The 24,999-nt window shown below is 39.9% G+C and overlaps 1 protein-coding gene across 1 annotated transcript in view; it reads left to right on the forward strand.

Annotated features, from left to right (window-relative positions):
- Positions 1 to 24,999, forward strand: part of SMYD3 (SET and MYND domain containing 3) — an 839,309-nt gene that overhangs the window by 788,624 nt on the left and 25,686 nt on the right. The window contains exon 11 of the mRNA XM_063443201.1: positions 12,893 to 13,001. Coding sequence (XP_063299271.1) covers positions 12,893 to 13,001 — 109 coding nt within the window. The remainder of the gene's footprint in view (positions 1 to 12,892; positions 13,002 to 24,999) is intronic.

The raw sequence follows: 24,999 nt of genomic DNA on the forward strand, positions 1-24,999 counted from the left end.
GAAGGAGAATTCCCCAGAGCCGAGGGAGCCCAGCGCAGGAGAAAGGTAAGTGGCTGAAGGGGTTTTAACCCCTTCAGCCCAGCGGCAGGGGGGCCCTGAGGGTGGGGGGGGGGGACACATAATGACCCTATAGTGCCAGAAAAACGAGTTTGTTTTCCTGGCACTATAGTGCTCCTTTAATATTTTGTCTTTGAAGGGCCCTGGATCTAATTTTGTCCGGGGGCCCAGAAGGCTGTCAATCCATCCCTGGTGGCACACAGTTACCGGGAGTTCCTTACGGAATTCAAACCTACGTTTGAACATTTAGGCAGAGAGGATGACGCCTCTACTGCATATCAGACAAGGGAACCGGTCTATCTCGGAATATGCCATAGAATTTCGTACCCTAGTTTCCGAGGTAGACTGGACTAATAGTGGGTTAATCTCTGCATTTAAAAAGGGACTATCTGAAACTATGCTAGATGAGATTGCCACCAAAGACTTAACCAAAAAGCTTAATGAATTTATCACTTTTGTCATGCAGATTGATAATAGATTGAGAACCAGAGAGGCTACTAGAAACAAGACCAGGTGCATGAGTATGCATTTAGCACCCCGTTTCTCCAGACCTAGTGTACCTGAAATACCTGTGCAGTCCGAACCTGAACCCATGCAGTTGGGGGTCACTAGACTGTCGGAAGCAGAAAGACAATATAGGAGAAAAGAAGGCCTATGTCTATACTGCGGTAGGAAGGGACAATTGAGAAACTGTCCCATACGTCCGGAAAACTACTGCACCTAAGCACCTTAAGGGGACAGGTCTTGTAAGGTGTAATGGAAACGTCCTCTGGAAAGAATAAAAATAGTTTTCTCCTTGATATTTTTATCGCCTTTGACAAAAAGAACTTTTCATGCAAAGCCCTGATGGATTCAGGTGCTGCTGGAAACGTCATCGTTCAATTTGTCAAAGGTAATAATATACCTATCAAGCAGAGACTATCACCCCTAGCTGTTGAAGCTATTGATGGGAGACCACTTTCACAACACATTGATAACACATGAAACCTTACCGATTAATATTTCCATTGGTGCCTTACATAAAGAAGAGATTACATTTCAGGTGATTGCATCTTCTTATTTTCCTACCGTGTTTCCCCGAAAATAGGACCTACCCCGAAAATAAGCCCTAGCCGAATTTTCGGGGTGGGCTGCAATATAAGCCCTACCCCGAAAATAAGACCTAGGCATTTTACCTTTGCGGCCCGGCGGGACTTCCTTCTTCTATGAGGAGGAGGGGGAGGAGCGTTGCGGGCCGCGGCATCGCGCAGCGTGATGACGATGTGCGCAGCGTGATGACGACGTGCGCAGCGCCGTCAGTCTGCCTTCACGGATCTTCAGCGGAAGGATCCATTCCGGGCGGTGAGGCACCCAGTGGTCGGACTCTTTGAACTGTGAGTAGATACCGGTATTTTATGTCTGGGACTTAATTAATTAAAGGGGGGGTGAATTAATTAAAGGGGGGGGTGAATTAATTAAAGGGGGGTGAATTAATTAAAAGGAAGGGTGGATTAATTAAAGGGATGGTGGATTAATTAAAGGGGTGGGTGGATTAATTAGAGGGGGGGTGTGGATTAGAGGGGGGTGTGGATTAATTAGAGGGGGGTGTGGATTAATTAGAGGGGGGTGTGGATTAATTAGAGGGGGTGTGGATTAATTAGATGGGGTGTGTGGATTAATTAGAGGGGGTGTGTGGATTAATTAGAGGGGGTGGATTAATTAGAGGGGGTGTGTGGATTAATTAGAGGGGGTGGATTTATTAAAGGGGGGTGGATTAATTAAAGGGGTGGTGGATTCATTAAAGGGGTGGTGGATTAATTAGAGGGGGTGGATTAATTAGAGGGAGGGTGAATGAATTAAAGGGGGGGTGGATTAATTAAAGGGGGGGTGGATTAATTAAAGGGGGTGGATTAATTAGAGGGGGGTGGATTAATTAAAGGGGGGGGGTGGATTAATTAGAGGGGGTGGATTAATTAAAGGGGGGGTTCAATGTACATACCGGTACCGTAAATAAATAAGCCCTACCCTGAAAATAAGCCCTAGTGTGTTTTGTGTGACTAAAATTAATATAAGACCCGGTCTTATTTTCGGAGAAACACGGTATCATATTAGGATTCCCATGGCTTAGCAAGCATAACCCTCATATTTATTGGGCTAATGGGGAAATATTAGAATGGGGTAAGGATTGTAATGAAAGGTGCATATTGCATGTCACCAAAAGAGTGGGCACTATTGAATTACCCACTAGTACACCTCAAAATCCTGAGATGCCTTTACAATACCAAGACATTAAATAAGTATTCAGCAAGACACAGTCTAATACTCTACCTCCTCACAGACCATATGACTGTTGCATTAACTTACTACTAGGTGCTATGCTCTATCTCCTCAGGAGAGTAGTGTAATGGAGGAATATATTCATTGAATAAATGCCATATACGAAAATCATCCTTGCCTGCTGGTGCAGGATTCTTTTTTGTATCTAAAAAGGATGGGGAGTTGCGCCCATGTATCGATTACAGGGCATTGAACAAAATCACCATTGAGAACGCCTACCCCATCCCTCTTATTGCTGAATTATTTGACAGACTCCTGGGCGCTAAAGTGTTTACTAAGCTTGACCTTAGAAGCGCTTACAATTTAGTGAGAATCAAGTAAAACCATGAGTGGAAGACTGCATTTAATAGCAAAAGTGGACACTATGAATGTCTAGTGATGCCAATCGGGTTGTGCAACGCTCCAGCGGTTTTCCAAGATTTCATTAACGATGTACTCAGGGATTACATTTTCTCGTTTGTCTTGGTCTATCTGGATGATATCCCGATTTATTCTCCTGACCTCCAGTCTCACCACGATCACGTTAAACAAGTTATTCAAACCTTGTTAAAAAAACAACTTTATTGTAAATTGGAAAATTTTTAGGATATAATATTTCTGCCTCGGGGTTTCAGATGGATCTTAAAGGAACACTATAGTCACCTAAACTACTTTAGCTAAATAAAGCAGTTTTAGTGTATAGATCATTCCCCTGCTGCAATTTCACTCCTCAATTCACTGTCATTTAGGAGTTAAATCACTTTATTTCTGTTTATGCAGCCCTAGCCACACCTCCCCTGGCTATGATTGACAGAGCCTGCATGAAAAAAACAAAACTGGTTTCACTTTCAAACAGATGTAATTTACCTTAAATAATTGTATCTCAATCTCTAAATTGAACTTTAATCACATACAGGAGGCTCTTGCAGGGTCTATCAAGCTATTAACATAGCAGGGGATAAGAAAATCTTAATTAAACAGAACTTGCAATAAAGAAAGCCTAAATAGGGCTCTCTTTACAGGAAGTGTTTATGGAAGGCTGTGCAAGTCACATGCAGGGAGGTGTGACTAGGGTTCATAAACAAAGGGATTTAACTCCTAAATGGCAGAGGATTGAGCAGTGAGGCAGCAGGGGCATGTTCTATACACCAAAACTGCTTCATTAAGCTAAAGTTGTTCAGGTGACTATAGTGTCCCTTTAAATAACTAGAGTCTGTCCTTCAGTGGCCTTTACCCACTGGGTTGAAAGGCATTCAAAGGTTCATTGGTTTTGCCAATTATTACAGAAGTTTTATAAAGGGATTTTCTTCAGTAATAGCCCCCATCACCAATATGACACGCAAGGGGGCTAGTAGTATGATATGTTCTAAGGTGGGTATTGAAGCCTTTGAAACTCTCAAACAGCGGTTTGCCTCCGCCGACATATCTATAAATCCTGACACCCATAATCCTTTCATACTGGAGACTGACACTTCAGAGACAGGGATAGGGGCAGTTCTCTCCCAGAGGGAGAGCCAGGAAACTCCATTACATCCATGTGGTTACTTTTCTAGAACGTTGTCTCCTGCTGAGCGCAATTATGATATTGGCAATAGAGAATTGTTGCCCATTATTCTAGCTCTCAAGGAGTGGCGACATCTTCTAGAGGGTTCCAAGGACCCCCTTTTGATCATTACTGATCACAAAAACCTGGCTTACATAGGAGATGCCAAGCGATTATCTTCTAGACAAGCTAGGTGGTCTCTATTTCTTTCTCGTTTTAATTTTCTTATCACTTATAGACCTGGTTCTGAAATGTCAAGGCCGACGCCTTGTCCAGGCAGTTTGATACTGAGGCTATACTAGAGCAAGAAACGTCCCATATCATTCCCCCGTAATGTATCACTGCGTCCATTGTCCTTTCTTTGTCCTCTCCACTGCTTGGCTCCATCATGGAGGCTCAGTCTCAGGCGCCCTGCGGTAAACCTCAGGACAAACTGTTCGTTCCATTGGGGAAAGGGTTAATATCATGAAGGTGTTTCACGACAATGTGTCTGCTGGTCACCCAGGTATTAATAAATCCACTTCTGCTATCATGAGGTCGTTCTGGTGGGATTCCCTCAGGAAGGATGTTAAGAAGTATGTGCAGGCTTGTTCTGTTTGTGCGGTTTCCAAAGTGCCTCATAAACTCCCTTGTGGCTTGTTACAACCTCTTCCTATTCCTGAGGTCCCATGGTCCCACTTGTCCATGGACTTCATTGTTGAACTTCCTAGTTCTAACGGTTATACCACTATTCTCATGGTTGTGGACCGTTTTTCTAAAATGGCTAATTTTATTCCTCTCAAGAAATTTTTTTTTTTTTTTTTTTTTTTTTGGAGGGCCTTCAATAAACAATTAGGGATTGAATTGTCTTTTTCATCCTCTTACCACCCCTAGACCAATGGTACAGCTGAGAGGGCTAACCAGTCCTTGGAATTATATTTGCATTGTTTTGTTAATAGCACTCGACAATTGATCCGAATTACTACCATGGGCCGAGTTTGATAGGAACAATGCTGACCATGACTCCTCTGGGCATAGTCCATTTTTTTGTTAATAATGGCCGGCATCCTACTGTCCTACCGGCTGTTTTTTCTGATACGGCTATTCCTGCTTTGGATGACCGTCTGTCTTCCATCCGTGATACCTGGGTTAAGGTTCAATCTTCTCTGGGTACTGCTGCTGACCGTTTCAAGCATTATGCCGATAGACGTCGAGGTGCCAACCTTGTTTACCAAGTGGGTGAGAGGGTTTGGTTATCTTCTCGTAACATCAGGCTCAAAGTCCTTAACATGTTTATGGACAGGAGTATGAGGTTTCCTCCATAATTGATTCCAGTTTTTCTCGGGGCACTTTACAGTACTTGGTGGATTGGAAAGGTTATGAACCAGCCGATCGTTCTTGGGTTCCGGCATCTGATATACATGCTGGCCGCAAGATCGCAATTTTTTACGCCAAGTTTCCTCTCAAGCCTGGTCCTGCCCGCCCGGTGGGCGTTCCTCAGGTGGGGGGTAATTTCACGTATAGAGCATTACGGTTTTTGGACCCTGGACCCGAACACGGACATTTCACTGTATGTTCGGGTTGGAGTTTGGCGTTCTGCGATTTAATGGCGCGTTTTGAAAGGCTGCAGGGCAGCCAATCAACAAGCGTTTGACTCATGTGCCCTTAGAAGCCATCACAGCCATGCCTACTAATGGCATGGCTGTGATTGGCCAGTGCAGCATGTGAGCTATCTACCAAAAGGCTGAAAGTCAGATTACTTAGTATTAGTAAATGCAGCCCCTACTCGCCATACCGTGACTAGGTGCGTGTCTAGTAAACACTTACCAGCCAGTGGCTGCTCACTGTAAAAAAAAATAAAAAAAAATAAAACCTATTGGCCCCCACCCCTGAATGGCGGGTAGGGGCCCTAAAGTAAAATAAGGGGGGGGGACCTATTGTCCTCCCCCCTGGTACTCTGAGTGGATGGCTTAAACCAACCAATCTCAGCCTAATTGCTCTCAGCCTAATTGCAGGGCTGGGCAAGGCTTTATAAGCCTTCCGCCACCCTGCAGAGCTCAGTCTGTGCGGAGCCCTCCATGGGTGAAAATGGATTTTTTTTTTTTTTTTTTTTTTTAAGTTCTTCGGTTATTATGGATTTTTATTTAGCCTTTTTTGGGGCTGAAAAAAGATGATTTTAGAAGAAAGAAGACATCAAATGGTAAGTTTTTTTTTTTGTTTTTTTTTTAACAGGTGTTTAGATAAGGGTCGCCCCTCATTATTTTTAGGATGAAGGGGATAGGTAGGGGTTTATTTTTTGGGGGGATAGGGGTGATGGGGGGGTTAATTTTTTATGCAGATGACACGCAAATCTACCTGTCCTCTCCTGATCTCTCCCCGTCCCTCTTGACTAGTGTCTCTGACTGCCTCTCTGCTGTTTCTAACTGGATGGCTGCCCACTTTCTTAAACTAAACTTGACCAAAACTGAAATTCTGGTCTTTCCTCCCTCAAGTGTTGTTACTCCTCTGTCTATCTCCCTCCAAGTCAATGGTGCTACCATCAGCTCCACCACGCAGGCTCGCTGCCTAGGTGTTCTCTTTGACTCCGACCTCTCCTTCAAGCCTCATGTTCACTCTATCGCCAAATCCTGTCATTTCCATCTCAAAAACATTGTGCGCATCCGCCCCTACTTAACGCCAGATGCGACTAAGGTGTTGGTCCATTCCACTGTACTTTCTCGCCTTGACTACTGTAATCCGATTCTTGTGGTCTTACGTGCTCCCAACTTGCGCCGTTACAGTCCATAATGAATGCGGCGGCGAGGCTCATCTTCCTGTCTGCCCGCACCTCCCATGCCTCACCCTTCTGTCAGTCCCTACATTGGCTTCCTATAATATATAGAGCTCAATTTAAAATTCTTGTTCTTGCTTTCAAATGTCTACATAATGCTGCTCCCACCTATCTATCCTCCCTTATACACAAGTATGTCCCTTCTAGGCCCTTACGATCTGCTGAAGACTTACGTCTATCTTCTGTCCGTACTCCCACCTCTGATGCTCGCCTTCAAGACTTCTCGAGGGCTGCGCTGTTCCTGTGGAACTCGCTTCGCTCCTCTGTTAGATGCTCATCCAGTCTCCACTCCTTCAAAAAATCATTAAAAACCCACTTCTTCATAAAAACTTATCTATTAAACTCTTAATAGCTCCCAACTGATTCCTCTTCTGCAACTGTCACTAGTCTAATACTATCCTTACCTTTTGTGTCATTTTACCCCACTCCCTCTAGCATGTAAGCTCATTGAGCAGGGCCCTCAACCCCTCTGTTCCCGTGTGTCCAACTTGTCTGGTCACAACTACATGTCTGTTCGTCCACCCATTTTAAAGCGCTGTGGAATTTGACGGCGCTCTATAAATAATATAATAATAATAATAATAATAATAATAATAATTTAGGGCCCCCACCCACCGCCCAGGGGTGGGGGCCAGGGGGGAGGTCAATAGGTCCCCCCCTCATTCTTATTTAGGGCCCCCCTTGACACTCGCCTTACCCCCCTTGACACTCGCCACCGCCGCCCAAATCTCATCCTCTGTGTATTCTGCTGCTAGTGTTGCCTTCATTTCTGGCGTGACTGGGGGTAGCTAAAGTCATAGAGACGCGCATAAAATTCGCAGAAGGCTTTGTAGATGTCTTCAGGGGAAGAGACAACGTCCCCGGAAGATGTCCGGATGGCTGAGATGGTTTTGGATTGTTGCCTCGTGCGCAGGCACCGGGTCTATTTTGTTCGCTCTTTCATAGAAGTAGCGTCTGGAGACTTTCATTTGCCAGGCAACATTAGCTAGTAGTAGCCTTTTAATTTGGTGTCGAGTGTCTTGAAGAGCGGTCAATGTTGCTTCAGAAGAGGCGGCCTTCTGTCTCAACTCTAATGCCCAGAGGGATTTTTTTTGTGAGAAAAGCGATTCAGTTTTTAGCTTTTTCTGATATGAGGCCACCCGGATCAGAATGCCTCGTTTTACTGTATTATGTGTGGCCCAGAGCGTGACCTTATCTATATAGGGCGTAGCATTTTTGGTAAAGTATTGGGTCAAGGCAATTGCTATCTCTTTGCAGAGCATCTCGCTGTGATCTATTATTAGATTTAAAATGAAACTATCACTTTTTTGGAATATACACCATCGTAAAAAAAAAAACCTTGAAAATCTCTTATAACTTGTGCGAACTTCACAGCACCATAACTACTTCAGCTTGCTGTAGTGGTTATAGTGCCAGGAAAGACCTGGCACCCTCCATTTTAAAGGGACACTATAGTCACCAGAACAACTACGGCTTATTGAATTTGTTCTGGTGAGTAGAATCATTACCTTCAGGCTTTTTGCTGTAAACACTGTATTTTCAGAGGAAATGCAGTGTTTACATTACAGCTTAGTGATAACTTCACTGGCCACTCCTCAGATGGCTGTTAGAGATCTTTCCTGGGTCATGGCTGCCTAAAATGCATCCAAAAATTCAGTGTCTCCACCCTCTGCATGCAAACACTGAACTTTCCTCATAGAGATTCATTGATTCAATTCATCTCTATGAGGAGATGCTGATTGGCCAGGGCTGCATTTGAATCATGCTGGCTCTGCCCCTGATCTGCCTCTTTGTCAGTCTCAGCCAATCCTATGGGGAAGCATTATGACTACCACTTCTGCTGATGTCAGCAGGCACTGGGCAGGTCTAAAGGAAACAGGCACACAGCTAGCAGCTCCAGACTTGAATACAAGTAAGATATCTATATTTAGGGAGGCATGAGGGGCTCAGGGTGGCTAGATGGTGGTTCCTAACCCTATAGTGCCTATAAGTAGACAAAGCTCAGACAGAGAGAATGAAGCCCTTTGTCTGAGCTAAGCCTGGGAGCACTGGTTTTAGTTAATTGGTTGAGAGGAATTTGCTGAAGATGCACGGCTTAGCTAAGGGCTAGCAGCTTTCGACTCTCAGTCATTAGTAGTGAAGGTGGAGAGCAGTGGACCGCAGAGAAGAAGTCAAACCATCCTAAAATGGTTTAATTACTGATAATCAGGGCATGCCAAGGCACTCCTAGCATCATAACCATCACAGTACATAACTCAGTCAGTTCAAGCAAAGTAAGTGCCATCATTGGATATGAAGCATTGTTTTATTTATCCTTTTCTCTGTATTTTTGTCTATGCTGACTGCTAGGTGCAAAGGATAGCGCTCATAACAATGATTGACAGGGAGATAAGATGGTTGCTCCCAGTTTTAGGATAAAGAGGTGTGGATTTCTAAATATATATATATATATTTCATGCCTCACAAATACTGATTTGTTAAATATAGAGATAAACATCACATTAAGGAAAGTGACAGTTCCCCTTCAAGAATTAAACCAGTTTGTTTGCATTAGAAGTTTTTATTAGCAGCAGAAAGGGAGAAGTGCCCATGCCATTGTACAGAACACTGATGAGCCCTCACTTGGAGTATTGTACGCAGTACTGGAGACCGTATCTTCAGAGGAATATTGATACTTTGTAGAGCAAGCATGTCAAACTCAAAGGCTACCACTGGTCAAATAAACAAGGTGTAAGTTTATGTGGACTTCAAAAAAAAAAAAACTTACATTTTCATAGAAACATAGGTTTATTTCTAAAAGTACAGTGTAAAAAAAACAGCTCCCCCTTTTACTTAATCAAAGCCTCCCCTCTACTTAATCCAGTCCCCCTCTACTTAATCAAAGCCCCCACTCTACTAATTTACAGCCCCCCTACTAAATCCCAGTCCTCCCCTATACTAAATGCCAGTCCTCCTCTACTAAATCCCAGTCCACCCTCTACTAAATCCCAGTCCACCCTCTACTAAATCCCAGCACCCCTCTACTAAATCCCAGCACCCCTCTACTAAATCCCAGCAACCCCCCTCTACTGAACCTCAGACCCTAACTCTACTAAATCCAAGCCCCCCCCCACTAAATCGCAGTCCACCCCTCTACTAAATCCCAGTCACCCCTCTACTAAATCCCATCCCCCGCCCTCTACTAAATCAAAGCACCCCCTCTACTAAACCCCTGCCCCTGTTAAAAAAACAAACAAAAAAACAATATTAGCCAACAAGCAGACTCCACTGAGAGGCTAAGTATATCCCCAATGGCGCCGTCTGCACCCTGTGCCAAAGTGGATCCTCCTGCAACTCCTTGAAATCCTGTGCAGGCGGAGCACGCCAATGTCATGTCGGAATGTGACGTGGAGTTGCATCTCCAGGGCCTCCACTATCCAGCTGCGGCCATCGCAACACTGACCGACACACACTGACAGACACACTCAATGACAGACATACACACTTACTGACATACACACACTCACCCGAATAAACAAAGAACCCTGCACACTACCGTGTAAATGCTCTGGCCATCCAAAGCGGAGGTGCTCCGTGTCAGGCAGACATTGCTGGATCCACCAGTAAAGTATTCAAAAGGGTTAAACACAGGCAACACTTCAATAGTAAGAATGGTATTTTTAGGTGGTTTACCTGTTAATAAAAATACCATCCTTACTATTGGAGTGTTGCCTGTGTTTATTATTTTTGAATACACACACTCACTGACAGACATACTCACTGAGACACACTCACTGACAGACAGACACACACACACACACACACACACATTCTTGCATACAGTCACAAATCATTTTATTCATTGCTTATTGCTCTCTACCTTTGTGAGCTTGTGTGGGGCCTCTCCACAGGGGGTGCGCGCAAACAGTGAGGAGCAGGAAAAACAGACTTATGAAAGTATTTAGAAAATTGGGCAGACTAAATGGACCAAACAGTTCTTATCTGCCATCACATTCTCTGTTTAAGGGCCACATTAAAACTTAAAAAAATATTTGGTCCAAAACAGTATTGCACAATCATACATGCACAAATACTGCTAATCTATTCATAATAACTAACCAGTGGAGACTGTTTTATTAGGACACGTACCCGCACCCCTCAGTTTTGTTGTACTTGAAAAAAATCTATTGGCAAGGTAAGGCCTAAAGATAAGTGTTTATTAATATAGAAACTTGCTGTGTCTGTCATAATTAGTTCTGCACTTTTCTTCTCCACTATCCCCACCATTATTGAATTCTGGAGATAATGCTGAGAGGCTAAGCAACTAATAATATTAAGATTCTAAAGTATGTTTACAAAATAAGCCCTATTCTCTAGATATACACCCCTTAGACATCTTGAACTAACACGATTTCTGATATAATTCATAGTTACATAGCTGAAAAGAGACTTGCGTCCATCTAGTCCAGCCTTCCTCACATATGTTTTCGCGGTTCATATAAAAGAAGGCAAAAAACCTAGTCTGAAGTGCTTCCAATTTTGCAACAAACTAGGAAGAAATTCATTCTTGACCCCAAAATAGCAGTCAGATGTCTCCTTGGATCAAGCAGCTATTACCACACTAATTAGAAATTATATACCTGTATGTTACATTTTTGTAAGTAATTATCCAATTGCAGTTTAAACATCTGTATGGACTCTGATAAAACCACCTATTCAGGCAGAGAATTCCATATCCTTATTGCTCTTACTGTAAGAAAACCTTTTCTTTGCCTTAGATGAAATCTCCTTTCTTCCAGCGTAAATGTGTGACCTTGTGCCCCATTTATAGCCCTGATTATGAATAGATTTCCAGATAATGGTTTGTACTGGCCCGAATATATTTGTATAATGTTATCATATCCCCTCTTAGGCACCGTTTTTCCAAACTAAAAAAATTTAAATTTTTTAACCTTTCTTAGTAACTAAAATGCTCCATTTCTTTTATCAATTTTGTAGCTCTGCACTTTTTCTACTGCCATAATATCCTTCTTTAGAACAGGTGCCCAAAATTGCACAGCATTTTCAAGGTGTGGTCTTACCAGCGATTTCAAAAGAGGCAAAATTATATTTTCTTCCTGTGAATTTGTGCCCCTATTTATACATGACAAAACCTTATTGGCCTTAGCAACTGCAGATTGACATTGCATATTGCTGCCTAATTTGTTGTCTATAACAATTCCCAAATCCTTCTCGTGTGTGGTTATGCCTAATTCACTACCATTTAGGGTGTAAGTTGCTTGTGGGTTTTTTCTTGTTGCCCATTTGGGTATTAGAGTTTTTCGGGTTTTTAATGTGTCTGCACGGCAGGAGCTCCAGCTATGTGCGTCCGTTCACATCCAGAGTCAGGCCGCGCCCTGGAAATGTGGGTTTTCTCATTCTACCTGACCTAGGCTAGATATTGGGGTCCAGAGAATTCTGCAACTATGAAAACGCAAATATGGTCCTATCACTCTTGTTTTCAATTGCTTTGTAGCTAAAATGCTACATTATGTTTGTATGGTGCAGTAATCCTCTGTTTCTCCATGACAAGCACAATATGCGCTCTATTTTAAAGATCTTGCTATATGTGAGTGGTAGATAATCAGTAATTACATATGCACATGCTATAGAATGTTTCCATTTTTGTGTCACGTGGTACCTTTGCATACACTTAGCAGTTCTACTTCTTCCCTATATCATTTTATCTCTTTATGCTTTCATAGGATAAAGTGAATAATTTACAATTTCAGCGTTAGTTTAAATCTTGCATGCATAATTTATTTATGACAAAATACGCATTTATAATCCTAAAGGATATATCATTAACATAACATTAAACTGTGCAACCCCATGATCTATGCATTTATACTTATGTCTGCAAAATGTTGGGGTTTAGTCACTAAAATTGGAATTGAAGAGCATTTTCAAGAGGATTAACACATTTTAGACAAGGTAAGCAATGAAAAAAATCTCCAACTGTTTTGGTCCAAAATGTATAATTTTGTTATCAATTGTCCACAGTTCCAATTTTAGTAACTATGACTATAATACTATAGGTATTAAGCCTGCAGAACACTTTTGTGAGTGTGCAGTCTCATATAGTAATTATTGAAGATACTGAATATATTGGAAGATATATGATCTTTAATATAAAATCAAACACATATTCTCTTTTTATGTCACTTTAGCTTATACTATTCAAACTACCATCCAGTGCGAGTTATCCAGATAATGAAAGTGGGCAAGCTACAGCATTACCTTGGCATGTTTCCCGAAGCAATGGAAACACTTAAACAGGTTAGTATATAATAACTGTATGTGTTTTTAAATAAAGCTTTGACCTCTTATTATTCATTTAGCATTCCTACTCATCTGCAAAACACTCCATAACTCTACTTCAATAAATTCAAAATACTGCTGCCCACACCACACTCTGCAACATTCCCCACGTTTGCCTATACATAACCCCTTCTTCAAAAACTCAACTGGTTTCTGATACACCATCTACCTTCCCTCACTTATTCTCATCTACACCCCAACTCCACCACCCCAACTCCACCACTCTTATCCAACCATCATACACATACGATTCCCTCACAATTCAGTTTATTATACCTCTTAGCCTCTTACCACTGGAACAAGCTCCTTCCCCACATCCAATTTGTCACCTTTCTATCATCTTTCTGCAGACTTCTAAAGGCTTATCTCTTTCCTGATGCCCTCCCCATCACTTCCAAACCCAAACCATCACTTGTCCATCACAGCTTAACCTGTCTGGCTGTATCATCCTCTCATTATTCTCTGATCCCCATCAGCGTGGCAACCATCCAAGATTCTTCCTATCTCCCAAATGCTACTGTTCTATCCTAATTCAAATTGATTCTGGACATATGAACTAAGCAGGTCAATCTCTTCTACAATAAGTGCTCTTTCCTTTCAATACCACCCTCCAATGGTCTTATCTGACTTGCTTCTTATCAACCTCTTTGTCTATATTCTATACGTTACTTACTTTGTACTCGTCTTGTTTTCTCCACAATCAGTGCATAGTGATTGTAAAGCATTGCTTCTGGATTCTTATTCTATATGGTATAGTAATTGTTAAGAAATACTCGTTATATTAGCACAATTGTGGATATATTTCTCTTACTACTTAATTGTATTTTATCCCCACAACATTTTGTTGCAATGCACAAATATCAGAACAAACTACCCCTTCCTTCAATCACTTTATACTGTTATACTATGCTTAGAAACTTTGGAAAACATATTTTTGTTGATAATGAGATGTTTATACAATCACATTGGGGTTATTCACTGAAGTGAGATTTCAGAGTGAATTCAAAATAGATTTAAAATTTAAGGTTAAAAAAGCAAAACTGAAAAAAAAAATCTATAAATGAACTATGCTTTCAATTACTCTGGCCTTAAATGTAAAATTCTCTTTAAATTCACTTTGAATTCTCACTTTAGTTAATAAGCCTGTTTGTTTGATATACTCGATTGTTTAGAATTTAAGCTATAAAACAAAAAGAAGTCAGTTGAAAAATTAGTGTGTGAATCAGCGATAAGGAGTAATTGCTTTTCAATTCTTCACGCCTATGTCTGTAATGCCAGTGCTCTGGAAGCTGAAGTGGTCACCTCCTGTCTTCCATGAAACAAATAAGATCTGTATTGTTAAACAAAAAATAATGGGCCTTTTTTCTTACAAATCGTTAGCATATTTTCTCTTTATAAATGTGGGTTTTTGACATCTATAAGTCACTTAAAATGCAACGTCAACTATGATCTTTATCATGACAAAACAGAGTGGTTTCTGGCCTGGTATAATTGCATGCTGAGTACAATAGATATGTGCCCTTCAGCACCTTACAAAATCGGAATTTTGCAGAATCAGCTTCCTTTAAATGTCTTGTGAACCTTTATTATCATATACCTCTTATTATGAAGAAACACAGAAATAACAAGGTTTTTGAAGCTATTTGGAGCCGTGTGCTTTTTTCTTTTGTATCAGAATTTTAATATAAGCCACTCACTGAATAACACAATTTCACATGTTTCTAGTCCTTAGCTCTTTCAGGACAAATGGAAGTCTATGCCAGGGATCTCAAACTCATTTTTTACCGAATACCAAATCTCTGAGCACAATATGAACGGAAGACCAAAGTAGCATTTAAAAATGTGCATGTGTATAGGAAATATTGTTCTTCCCTTTCCTTTCCTTTTCTTTGTTTTCCTTTCCTTTCACATCTCATCTCTTGGTCAATGTGATATTGTTTTCCATTACTCAGATATTTTCACATTTTGTATGTCTCCCTATCTGCCTATTTCTGTTTATCTGTATTTCTCTGCATCTTTCTCTTTTTTACTCCATTGTCTTTTGACCTAAATGAATCCTTTATCACTGTCATGTAAGCCCCTTATTCACAGTATTGCATGTATCTCATTAAGTCCTCTACCAGTTTTATGTCAATGTCTCAGCCCTGACATTATACCCCCTTCTCTCTCTGCTCACCTTTGTCTGTCCAATAGTCCACCTTTTTTTGTCTCCATTTGCTTGTGTCCACTAATATTGGTTTCTCAGCACTTTCTCAATGTCAGTCTCTGTCATTGCCTCTTCTCTCTCTCAACCCCCACATGTTTGTTTTTGAGTCTCTTTGTCTTTCTTCTTGTGTCTCTCTGTCCTCCTTTGTATTTCTTGTCCTGTGTGTTCTTACCTGTTTATGCCCCTCTCATCCCAAGTTCATTATATTTTGCCACCCTTATTTATTTTTATAATTGATTGTTGTTTTTGAGCCGCCCTTTCACTTTCATATTATTTTCTTGTGGAGAAGGGCCTCATCCCTGGTAGCTTAGTGGACAAAGTTTGGAAACTTTATCCTACTCCTCTTTCTCCTTCCCCATGTGTCATGCTGTGTAAGAAATTTAAGGGGTGCTAGGTTAATGACAACACCCATATAACCATGTACCATCCAGCGCACACACATTGTGGAGGAGCAGAGAGCAATACATCAGCATAGAATTGTACTGTTCTCTTGCTCAATCACTTGGCACTGAAGAGGCAATATGTAATACATAATAGTTCCCCTGTTCTTCTTGGCAGCCATGTGGTGTTCGTGAGGAGTCAAGCCATTTTTTATCTGTTTGAAACTTACCTGAACCTGAGTCATTTGAGTCCTTCTACAGTATTGCTAAAGCAATATTTTTGTTTTTATGCCCTAAGAGACCAAATTGTCTAGCTATGCTTTTTGATTGTCAGAAATATATTTGTGACTAAAGCTTACCAACATTGCTATGCCCAAGTTTGGAGAATGAAATTGAGCTTGTTTCACGACTTGCCCTTTATATTCTGCATCGGTGAACAGACATAAGTAGAGGCTAGGGAAAATATACTTAGGGGTGAAGGGATGGAGAGACACACACAACGTGGGTAGGTAGTTGACAAAAGTAATGGAAAGAGATATAAGAGTATAATGAGGCACAGATTGAGCTGGAGACATAAGAGTATAAATGGTGAAGGGGGAAACAATTGAGAGAGCAATAGAGTTGGAGCACAAGTAAGAGTCAGAAGAGGGAAGTGGATACAACTTGGGTAGAAGAAGAATTGTGATACAAAAGGGAGACATAAGTGAAGGTGAGATACAAAATAGGGAAGGAAAGAGAAATTGAATATAACTTGTTTTGTATCAGAGGGGAAAAGCTTTGAATTCCAGGAAAATTATCAAATGCTCCCATAGCCTTTTAGCAGCATAACCTTTTACAGTAATCTTATGTGATTATGGTGACCTGAGTGTCGATTTAAATTTTAAATTTACAGCAAGGAAAGCCAACAGATAAATCTGCCTCAGGTGCCAAACACTCCTGGTATGCTTCCAACAATTATTTCTATCTTGTGCAGGGTCCCTTAAAAGGACACTGTAGTGTGACAATGTAGTGTTAATGTAGTGATTTGGGTACCTAAGTTCAGTTTCTTTACTCAGAGAATGTTAAACAGTGCTGTTTCATAGAAATTGTGTTATTTACATTTATTTGAGAACACACATCCAGTGCCTGTCCCAAAGGCAATAGACTTGTGCAGTGCGGAAAATTTGTGGCTCTTCAGGTTGTCAGAGATTAGTTTATGCCACTGTTTTGCTTGACCTTTCAGTACTGGCCATTTCAGTACTGAAAAATATTTCAGGATGGCCATTTGGACAGCCAGAACAGCAGATAGAAAAAGAGGACTATGACTAACAGCTACAATATTGCCTGGTCTAATCACTATTCAATATCAGCGATTTTTGCAATGCAAATTTTGAGTTGACGAACTGGATTAAAAAAAAAAGGGGAAGTGAGAGAGCTTACTTTTATAATGATTGTTTATAATCTGTTTCCATTTGCTATCTTGTATTTTTTTTTTTTAAATGGGGAAAGTCAGTGGGTAACTGACCACCCACTCACCCCTTCCATCATAAGAAGAACCAAACTTTCCCCATGTCTAGCCTGTAGCATGACCATCCTTTAGTGTGGAGAAACCACAGTGAACTATCCGCTTCTCCCAACTAGGTCTGCAGAGGTAGTAGTCAAGACTCAGCCAGGCAGGGCAAAACCACTACAATGCAAGCCATTTAAAAAAGCAGCAGCAGGGGATAGGGGATATTAGATTTGGTTTTATTCACCAAAGCTTTTACAATATTTTTTTTTAGCAATTTAGAAACAAACAACTTTTTTTATTCTTTATTCACAAGAGTAATGACATTAGCATTTCAAGTATACATCAAGCATAGCAAAAGAAAGAACAAAGAGTAATTTGTACATGAGTGTAATACACGATACCTCAGTATGAACAAATGCCAAGCTCCTACAATGTTTTTTTTCTGTGAAATGATTGAACCAACAAATAAGTGAAGGTGAAGGTATGAGAGGGGAAGTGGGGAAAATAATGAAGGAAGGGATTCCGCCTCTTCCTGCCAAGTACAGTTTTACACAAAATTATTCAACACCCATTGAAAATCAAGTTTATTATCAAAATTTAGAGACTTTCAGCTGTTTGCAATTGTGACGGATCACTTGGAACCCCAACTGGGTACCTCTACCAACAGATGCTTCCTAGCTGATGCTGAGGACCATAAGCACCGGACACCACAAACACCTAGCTGGGATCTCGCCGTCTCCCTCCCGCCCTGGACCAACCTTGGATATCCAGGACCGTGTGGGAAAGACCTCTCCTACTTCAAAGAGCTTGGCAGGAACAGCTCTTATTAGAACCCAGGGGAGTATAAGGAGTATAGCAATCCCCAGTGTGAATATAGCAGTTCCCCTCCAATCACGAGACCAAGCTACGTGTTGAGGGTTAAACAGGAACTCAATTTTAATGGAGGCACACTGGCCTTTTATGCAAGTTTCTCAACAAAGGTGACACCCAGGTGGACCTTGTTGGGCACAGGGACACAAGTTAACAAACCAATAAAAACAGCGTTATACAGTGGGATACTCCCATACATAAACAATAGAATCCCTCCTCTGTGCTTGGGAGATAATTGAATCAGGAACAGTACTAATCTGACCCAGTTATCTCCAAGCACAGAAAAGCATACAATTTTATGAAACCCCAAAAAGTACCTTAACCCCTTAAGGACCGATTTTTGCATTGCCGACCGATGACGGTCCTGAACCGTCCAAACGGTCTTAGTTACTTACCCGATCGCCGTCGTTCCCCCGGCGGCGATCGGTGTTGCTCCCGTTGTGGGGAGACTGCCTGCAGCCCAGACAGTCTCCCCGCGGCGGATTAGGACTCCTGGGGCCATGTGATCGCTCAACAGAGCGATCACATGGTCACAATAGGTGTCCATGTGTCTGCCTGCAGGGGGACTGCTGACAGGCAGTCTCCCTGCTAGTGTAAAATCATAAAAAAAAAATTAAAGTTAATGTTAATAAAAAAAACAATTATATGTGTATATATGTATATGATATATATCATATATATAATGTCATACTAAGTGTATTTTTATATTAATATGTACATATATTAATATAAAAATACACTTATAATTAAATTACACACGTGTATATATATATATATATATATATATATATATATATATATAATATCTATAATAACTATATATATATATATATTGTATATATATATATATATATATTATAAAATGCAAATAAGTAATTTAAATTAAATAAAAAAATGTAAAAATAAAAATGTAAAACAAAATTCTATATCTATATGAAATTTTATTCTTACTGTATTTTGATATTAATATATTTATATCAAAATACACTTAGAATGAAATTGTATATATATCTATGTATATATAAATAAATAAAAATAATACAAAATATACATATGTCCATATACAAAATTACATAAATAATTATATAAATATACACGTAGTCTTCAAATATATAAATATGCTTATATATTTAAATTCTATGTGCGTATTTATGTAATATTTTTACATAATTAAGTAATTTTATTGATTGCAATTTGAGGGACCTGCCTGCCAACCCAGGCCAAAAGTCCAGAGAATTGAATTTGCTAGCACTGTATTTTACCCTGTAACGTTCTACGACACCCTAAAACCTGAACATGGGGGCTACTGTTTTACTCGGTAGACTTCACTGAATACAAATATTCAAAACAGTAAAACATATCACAGCGATGATATTGTCAGTGAAAGTGACTTTTTTTGCATTTTTCACACACAAACAGCACTTTTACTGATGATATAATTGTTGTAATACGTTTTCCTGTTTTGAAACACTAATATTTGTGTTCAGCAAAGTCTCCTGAGTATAACAGTACCCCCCATGTACAGGTTTTATAGCGTTTTTGAAAGTTACAGTGTCAAATATATGGGTCAAATATTTTTACATTGGAAAAGGCCGTAACCGTTGGTTACATTGCCTTTGAGAGTGTATGGTAGCCCAGGAATGAGAATTAACCCCATGATGGCATACCATTGGCAAAAGAAGACAACCCAAGCTATTGCAAATGGGGTATGTCCAGTCTTTTATAGTAACCACTTAGTCACAAACACTGGCCAAAATTAGCATTCAATTTAGCTTTTTACTTTTTTCACACACAAACAAATATGAACGCTAACTTTGGCCAGTGTTTGCGACTAAGTGGCTACTAAAAAAGTCTGGACATACCCCATATTGAATACCCTGGGTTGTGTACTTTAAAAAAATATGTACATGTGGGGTGTTATTCATAGATTTATGACAGATAATAGTGTTACAATGTCACTATTGATAAATTTCAAAAATGTATGTTTTGAAACCGCAATATCCTACTTGTACCTATAGCCCTATAACATGCAAAAAATAGCAAAAAATCATGTAAACACTGGGTATTTTTAAACTCAGGACAACATTTTGAATCTATTTAGCAGTTTTTTTATTCGCTTTTGTAGATGAGTAAAAGATTTTTCACGTAAAGTCAAAAAACATGTATTTTTTAAAATTTTTCATCATATTTTTTCATTTAAAAAAAATTAAATTACATGAGGTTATATAAATAATGGTATGTAAAGAAAGCCCCCTTTGTCCTGAAAAAAACAATATATAACTTGTATGGGAACAGTAAATGAGAGAGCAGAAAATTACAGCTAAACACAAACACCACAAAAGTGTAAAAAGATGCCTGGTCGCAAATGTACAACATCGCAAAAACAGATAAAACCCCATAAAGTTATATCCACTGATAGCCCTGATCGGGGTGAACAACATATCCAAAAATCACCCAGATCAGAGCAGGGGTTCAGGAAAGTCCTGGAAGTTTGTTTTTGACGGACCGCATGCATGGTTTCATGCCCAAAACAGTTCCAGAGAATTAGGCTGTGCGGACGGTCTATTTTAAACAGTCGAAAGTACCGTTCGAATTACCGAACGTAATGGTGGATGAACATAGTCAATGTGTGTCCCTTGTTCGTGGGCTTCGACCTACCGAACACCATTCAAATAGTCGAAGTTCCCTGGAAGGCAACTGTTCAGCGGTGTTCGTGCCGTCACGTGTCTGATTTGAGTTCCATGAACTCGACGACAACCACGGTCAACCAAATAAGATGGCTGCCGGCACGTGTTCGAATGTCGAATGGTGGCCACTTCGACTACTTCGACTCACTTCGACTGTTCGAAGTGCCACTTTGAAAGTTCGAAGACCATTGTTCCAAGTCCCAATAGGCACAAGCAGTGTCTCTCAACGACAATAAATTCAAGGGGCCATAGTCACAGGGTTAAAGGCGGGCAAGTAGTCCCCTCCAAACCCTAGTGGCGAAGTGGCTTTCACCACAGCAATGTACAAATCAAGCAAAAGCAATTGAAATAGCTTAACACAATGAATGCCTCAAGGGGTTTCCCCAAGTTCAACTGAAAATGCAGTTGAAAACGTCTAGGATAGGATGCGGCAAAAGAAAGAACCCACATTGTGGAGGGGAGGTGAGAGGGAGAAAGGTCAGCTGCGGTGATAATAATGTTGTATCCGCAAGCTAAGCTATTAGGCTGTGGAGATATATTCTGCCAATGACGTCCATATCTTTTTAAATGAAGGCAATGTATTATAGACCAATGCAGTTAAATAATCCATTAAATGCTTTTATGTGATTTGTGTTTTAACTTCCCTCTTTGAAGGGTCTGTGATATTCAGCTGTGAAGTAGCCAAGGCTCTCTTTGCGTAGAACATGATCTTTTTAACCCCTTAAGGACCAAACTTCTGGAATAAAAGGGAATCATGACGTGTCAGACATGTCATGTGTCCTTAAAGGGTTAAGGAGCTTTTGTGCTCTCTTTGAGGCTGGACAGAAGGAATATCCAGAGATTTAACACAAAACGCCTGTGGAATATGGCTGCTAATAACCCCTCAACCTCATTACAATAGGGAGCCACCACCGGATGCATCCACACCATGTGCAAATACATTCCACGCTGGCTACACTGTCGCCATCACATATCAGAAGGTGTTTTGCTCATGCAGATTTTCAAATTTTATACATTTGTTCCTATGAGATTACACAAATAGTATGTGCACTCCAGACCAGGTGTATTGTTCATCTGATATTCTGGGATGAATCTAACCTTAACGGGATGGATGAGTCGTCAGAATGGGGTTCAGCCGTTTTGCCAGATTTTGGTGTCTTGATTTATTAGTGAAATTGATCTATAATTGCTGACATGGGTGAGATCGCTGCCTTCTTTGGGGAGCAAGATTTTATTTGCCAAGATATTTGTCATGGGACAGTGTTCCACCTTTCAATATGCTATTATATAGAGTAGTTAAGTAGAGGATTAGCTGATCAAGAAATACTTTATAATATGCATCACTATAACCATCCAGAAGTGATCGCATCAGAGATCTCTTTTGGAGTAACTTCAGCACCTAATGTCTCTAGCCCAGAGTCGGGATACCAGGAAGCATGAGGGAGTGATAAAAGTGTCTAGAGTGGCCATGTAAGATGGATTTAAGGGGGAGTGTGAAGGAGTATGATTGTAATGTGTATAAAATAATCTCTTAACGTGTTGTATATTTCTTTTGGGAATGTCAGCATTCTTCCATCGGGGTCATGTATGGCTTTGATGGGCTTAGCTCAAGTTCTGAGCCGGAGAGTGCGTTCTAAAAGGGTGCCCATCCTACTTTCCTTCTCATAAAAGAAACTACGCAGTTAAGTAAGTTTACAGGTTACATAATCTAATAACAAACATTTAATTTGTAATCCTATACCTCTCAGTTCCTGTAAAAAGTTAGTCAGGGTTTGTTTTGTGCCTGCCTTCAGCTTTATATAAAGCTTTTGGAAGTTAAATATTGTTTGCGTATAGGTTTAGAAGATGTAATGTTTGACCGCATGTCAACTCTGTGAGGAGAATATATCTGCCTTTAATATTTGTGAATGCTTGATTCACTTAAAAAATTGCATTTTTTTATTGATTAGAATATCGACACTCCTATTGGCTCCACTTCTATTGTGGAAAAGGAAATTCCCCCTACAATGATCAAGTGGGTAGTCAGGCAGGTGATTTTGTTCATCTGCTTGATGACATGCCCAACTTGTAATTTTTTGTATAAAATATTATAATTTTTAAAAAACATTACATTATTAAAAAATATATATTATACAAATATAAAAAAATTCAACATATTACAAAATTAAGATTTGTTTTTAATAATAAATAATTTAAAAACTTTATCGAAAAATATATAATCATTTCAAAAGCTTACCCAACAATATTTAATCGAGGACTCAGCTGCTTATTTGGCTCCACACAAAAAAAACAGTTCTTCTCCATTGCATCCCCAATTTCTATGGTGCCAGGAACGCCACTCAGAATCAAATTCTGGCTCGAGTGTGTCGATTCCACTGAGATTCGGGTGCTTGCCGGCTTGGAATTTAGAATTTCGTCCAATCACCCAATGGTCCCGAACTGCAGTTTTGTCTGAAATGAACCTATTCCTCATTAAGAGTTATATTTACCAATATGATCCTCTATCTGTGACACTCCTATATAAAGTCATTATTAATTGTATTGCTTCTATTTCCTGCAGCAGTTCTCATTAATACATTCCCACAAATATAACTTAAAACAGAAAAGAGGTACAGCAATCTAAAATAATATGTATGCTCAATGTATCTCTATAATAGAAATATATATATACACTAGAAATTTAATTTGCTTAAATTCCACTCTCTAAAGATACTACTGTAAAGCATACAAGCATACCAGTGTAATAAATATAGCATACAATATAAGGCTTCATAACACATTGGTCCACAAAGTTCATTATGTATCTTGCAGTATCCATGCCACAATATTTTTTTATCATAATGGCAAGTATATAGTCAAGAGCACAGCAATATATCCATTGATTTATGAATAGGAAGTTATGGAATATGTACAGCACTTCCCTGCAAGCAAATGGAAAATCATTAGAGTCTACATAACCTCAGCACATTTTGATCACTGAGGAAGGTGCAAATATGTTGAAAAATATGTAAATTGCAAATCTCGTATGTTCCATTATTTCAATGCATTACTGCTATAATGTGATAAAATGCATTTACAGTCTAGAGTCCCCCTTACTCTTGAGAACTATATGTGTTTTGTCACTTCTAAATTTCAAAGGGTTGCAACTGTATGGAACATCTGCTGCCCATCTGATTTAGTGTGCAAAATGTTAGTATCTGCTATAAGACTGAGAATATATGCTTACTCCACTGTTTATATTTGTTACGCAGAAAAAGTAATTTGCTTGGAAGCTAAATTTAAAACTCATTAATTTTCATCAGCCAGGGATAAAGTAGAAATTTGCGCAGAGCACCATGTTTCGTTACACTCCACATATGTAGGATGTAGTTGTTCTGTCTGGATTCAGCATTGTACTAATCACTTTAAATAGTTACATATTATTAGGTGAAAGCATAGACATAGACATAACTACAAACTAAAGGACCCTGGTGCAGGGATTGATGAATGGCTCCCCCAAGTGTTTGTTGTGTATGTGTTTGTTGGGGTTGGCAAAGTGTGCTATGTGTGCCTGTTTTATATGTTTATATTTATATTATATATATATATGTATAGGGCCAAAGGCCTGGCTTTGTGGCAGGAGTTTTCCCTATATAAACCCAATCCCCTTACTTACTTCTGCCGTTTCAGTTCCGAGTGACACCACCCACCACTCCCTCAACTATTTTATTATTACATTATCCTTTGTGGGCCCTCTTTTATTGCAGGCCTACCCGTACGTTGGTTTCGGCACAACACTATCAAGCACTATTACACATACTATTAAGTTCTGATCACAAATATATATATATATATATAAATCATTTTTATTGTCATATAGTTAAAAAGTTATTTACTATAAACACTGTAACTACTTAATCTCATTGAAGTGGTTATAGTGTTTGAATCCCCTGACTCTGTTCTTCCATTCAGCATTAAACTGTTCTATATTGCTTTAATGCTAATTACGAGTCCCCAGCCACCCACCCCCTCTGTTCTGCTTGGAAAGCAGGAAGCTTTAGCTTAAGCAGCAATGGGCTGCTGTGATTGGCTGCCAGTGTCAGCTGACTACATTCGGTGTTTCACAGTGCCATTGCAGGTATGAACTACTAAGACTGCAATGCAGTGTGTAATCTCTGTCTTAGCCACACCTCCAGGGGGCAGGATTATGGTGAGGCAGAGACCCCCATTCAGTGTTAAACTGCTCGAAAATAGTTTAACATTAAATTAAGGGACAGTGTTTCTTTAAGAAATACCTTGAGCTGAAGTACTTAAAATACATTCAGTGTGTTGATATATCTCACAG

Source organism: Pelobates fuscus, chromosome 2 (assembly GCF_036172605.1).
Source record: "Pelobates fuscus isolate aPelFus1 chromosome 2, aPelFus1.pri, whole genome shotgun sequence".
In the NCBI taxonomy this organism is placed as follows: domain Eukaryota; kingdom Metazoa; phylum Chordata; class Amphibia; order Anura; family Pelobatidae; genus Pelobates; species Pelobates fuscus.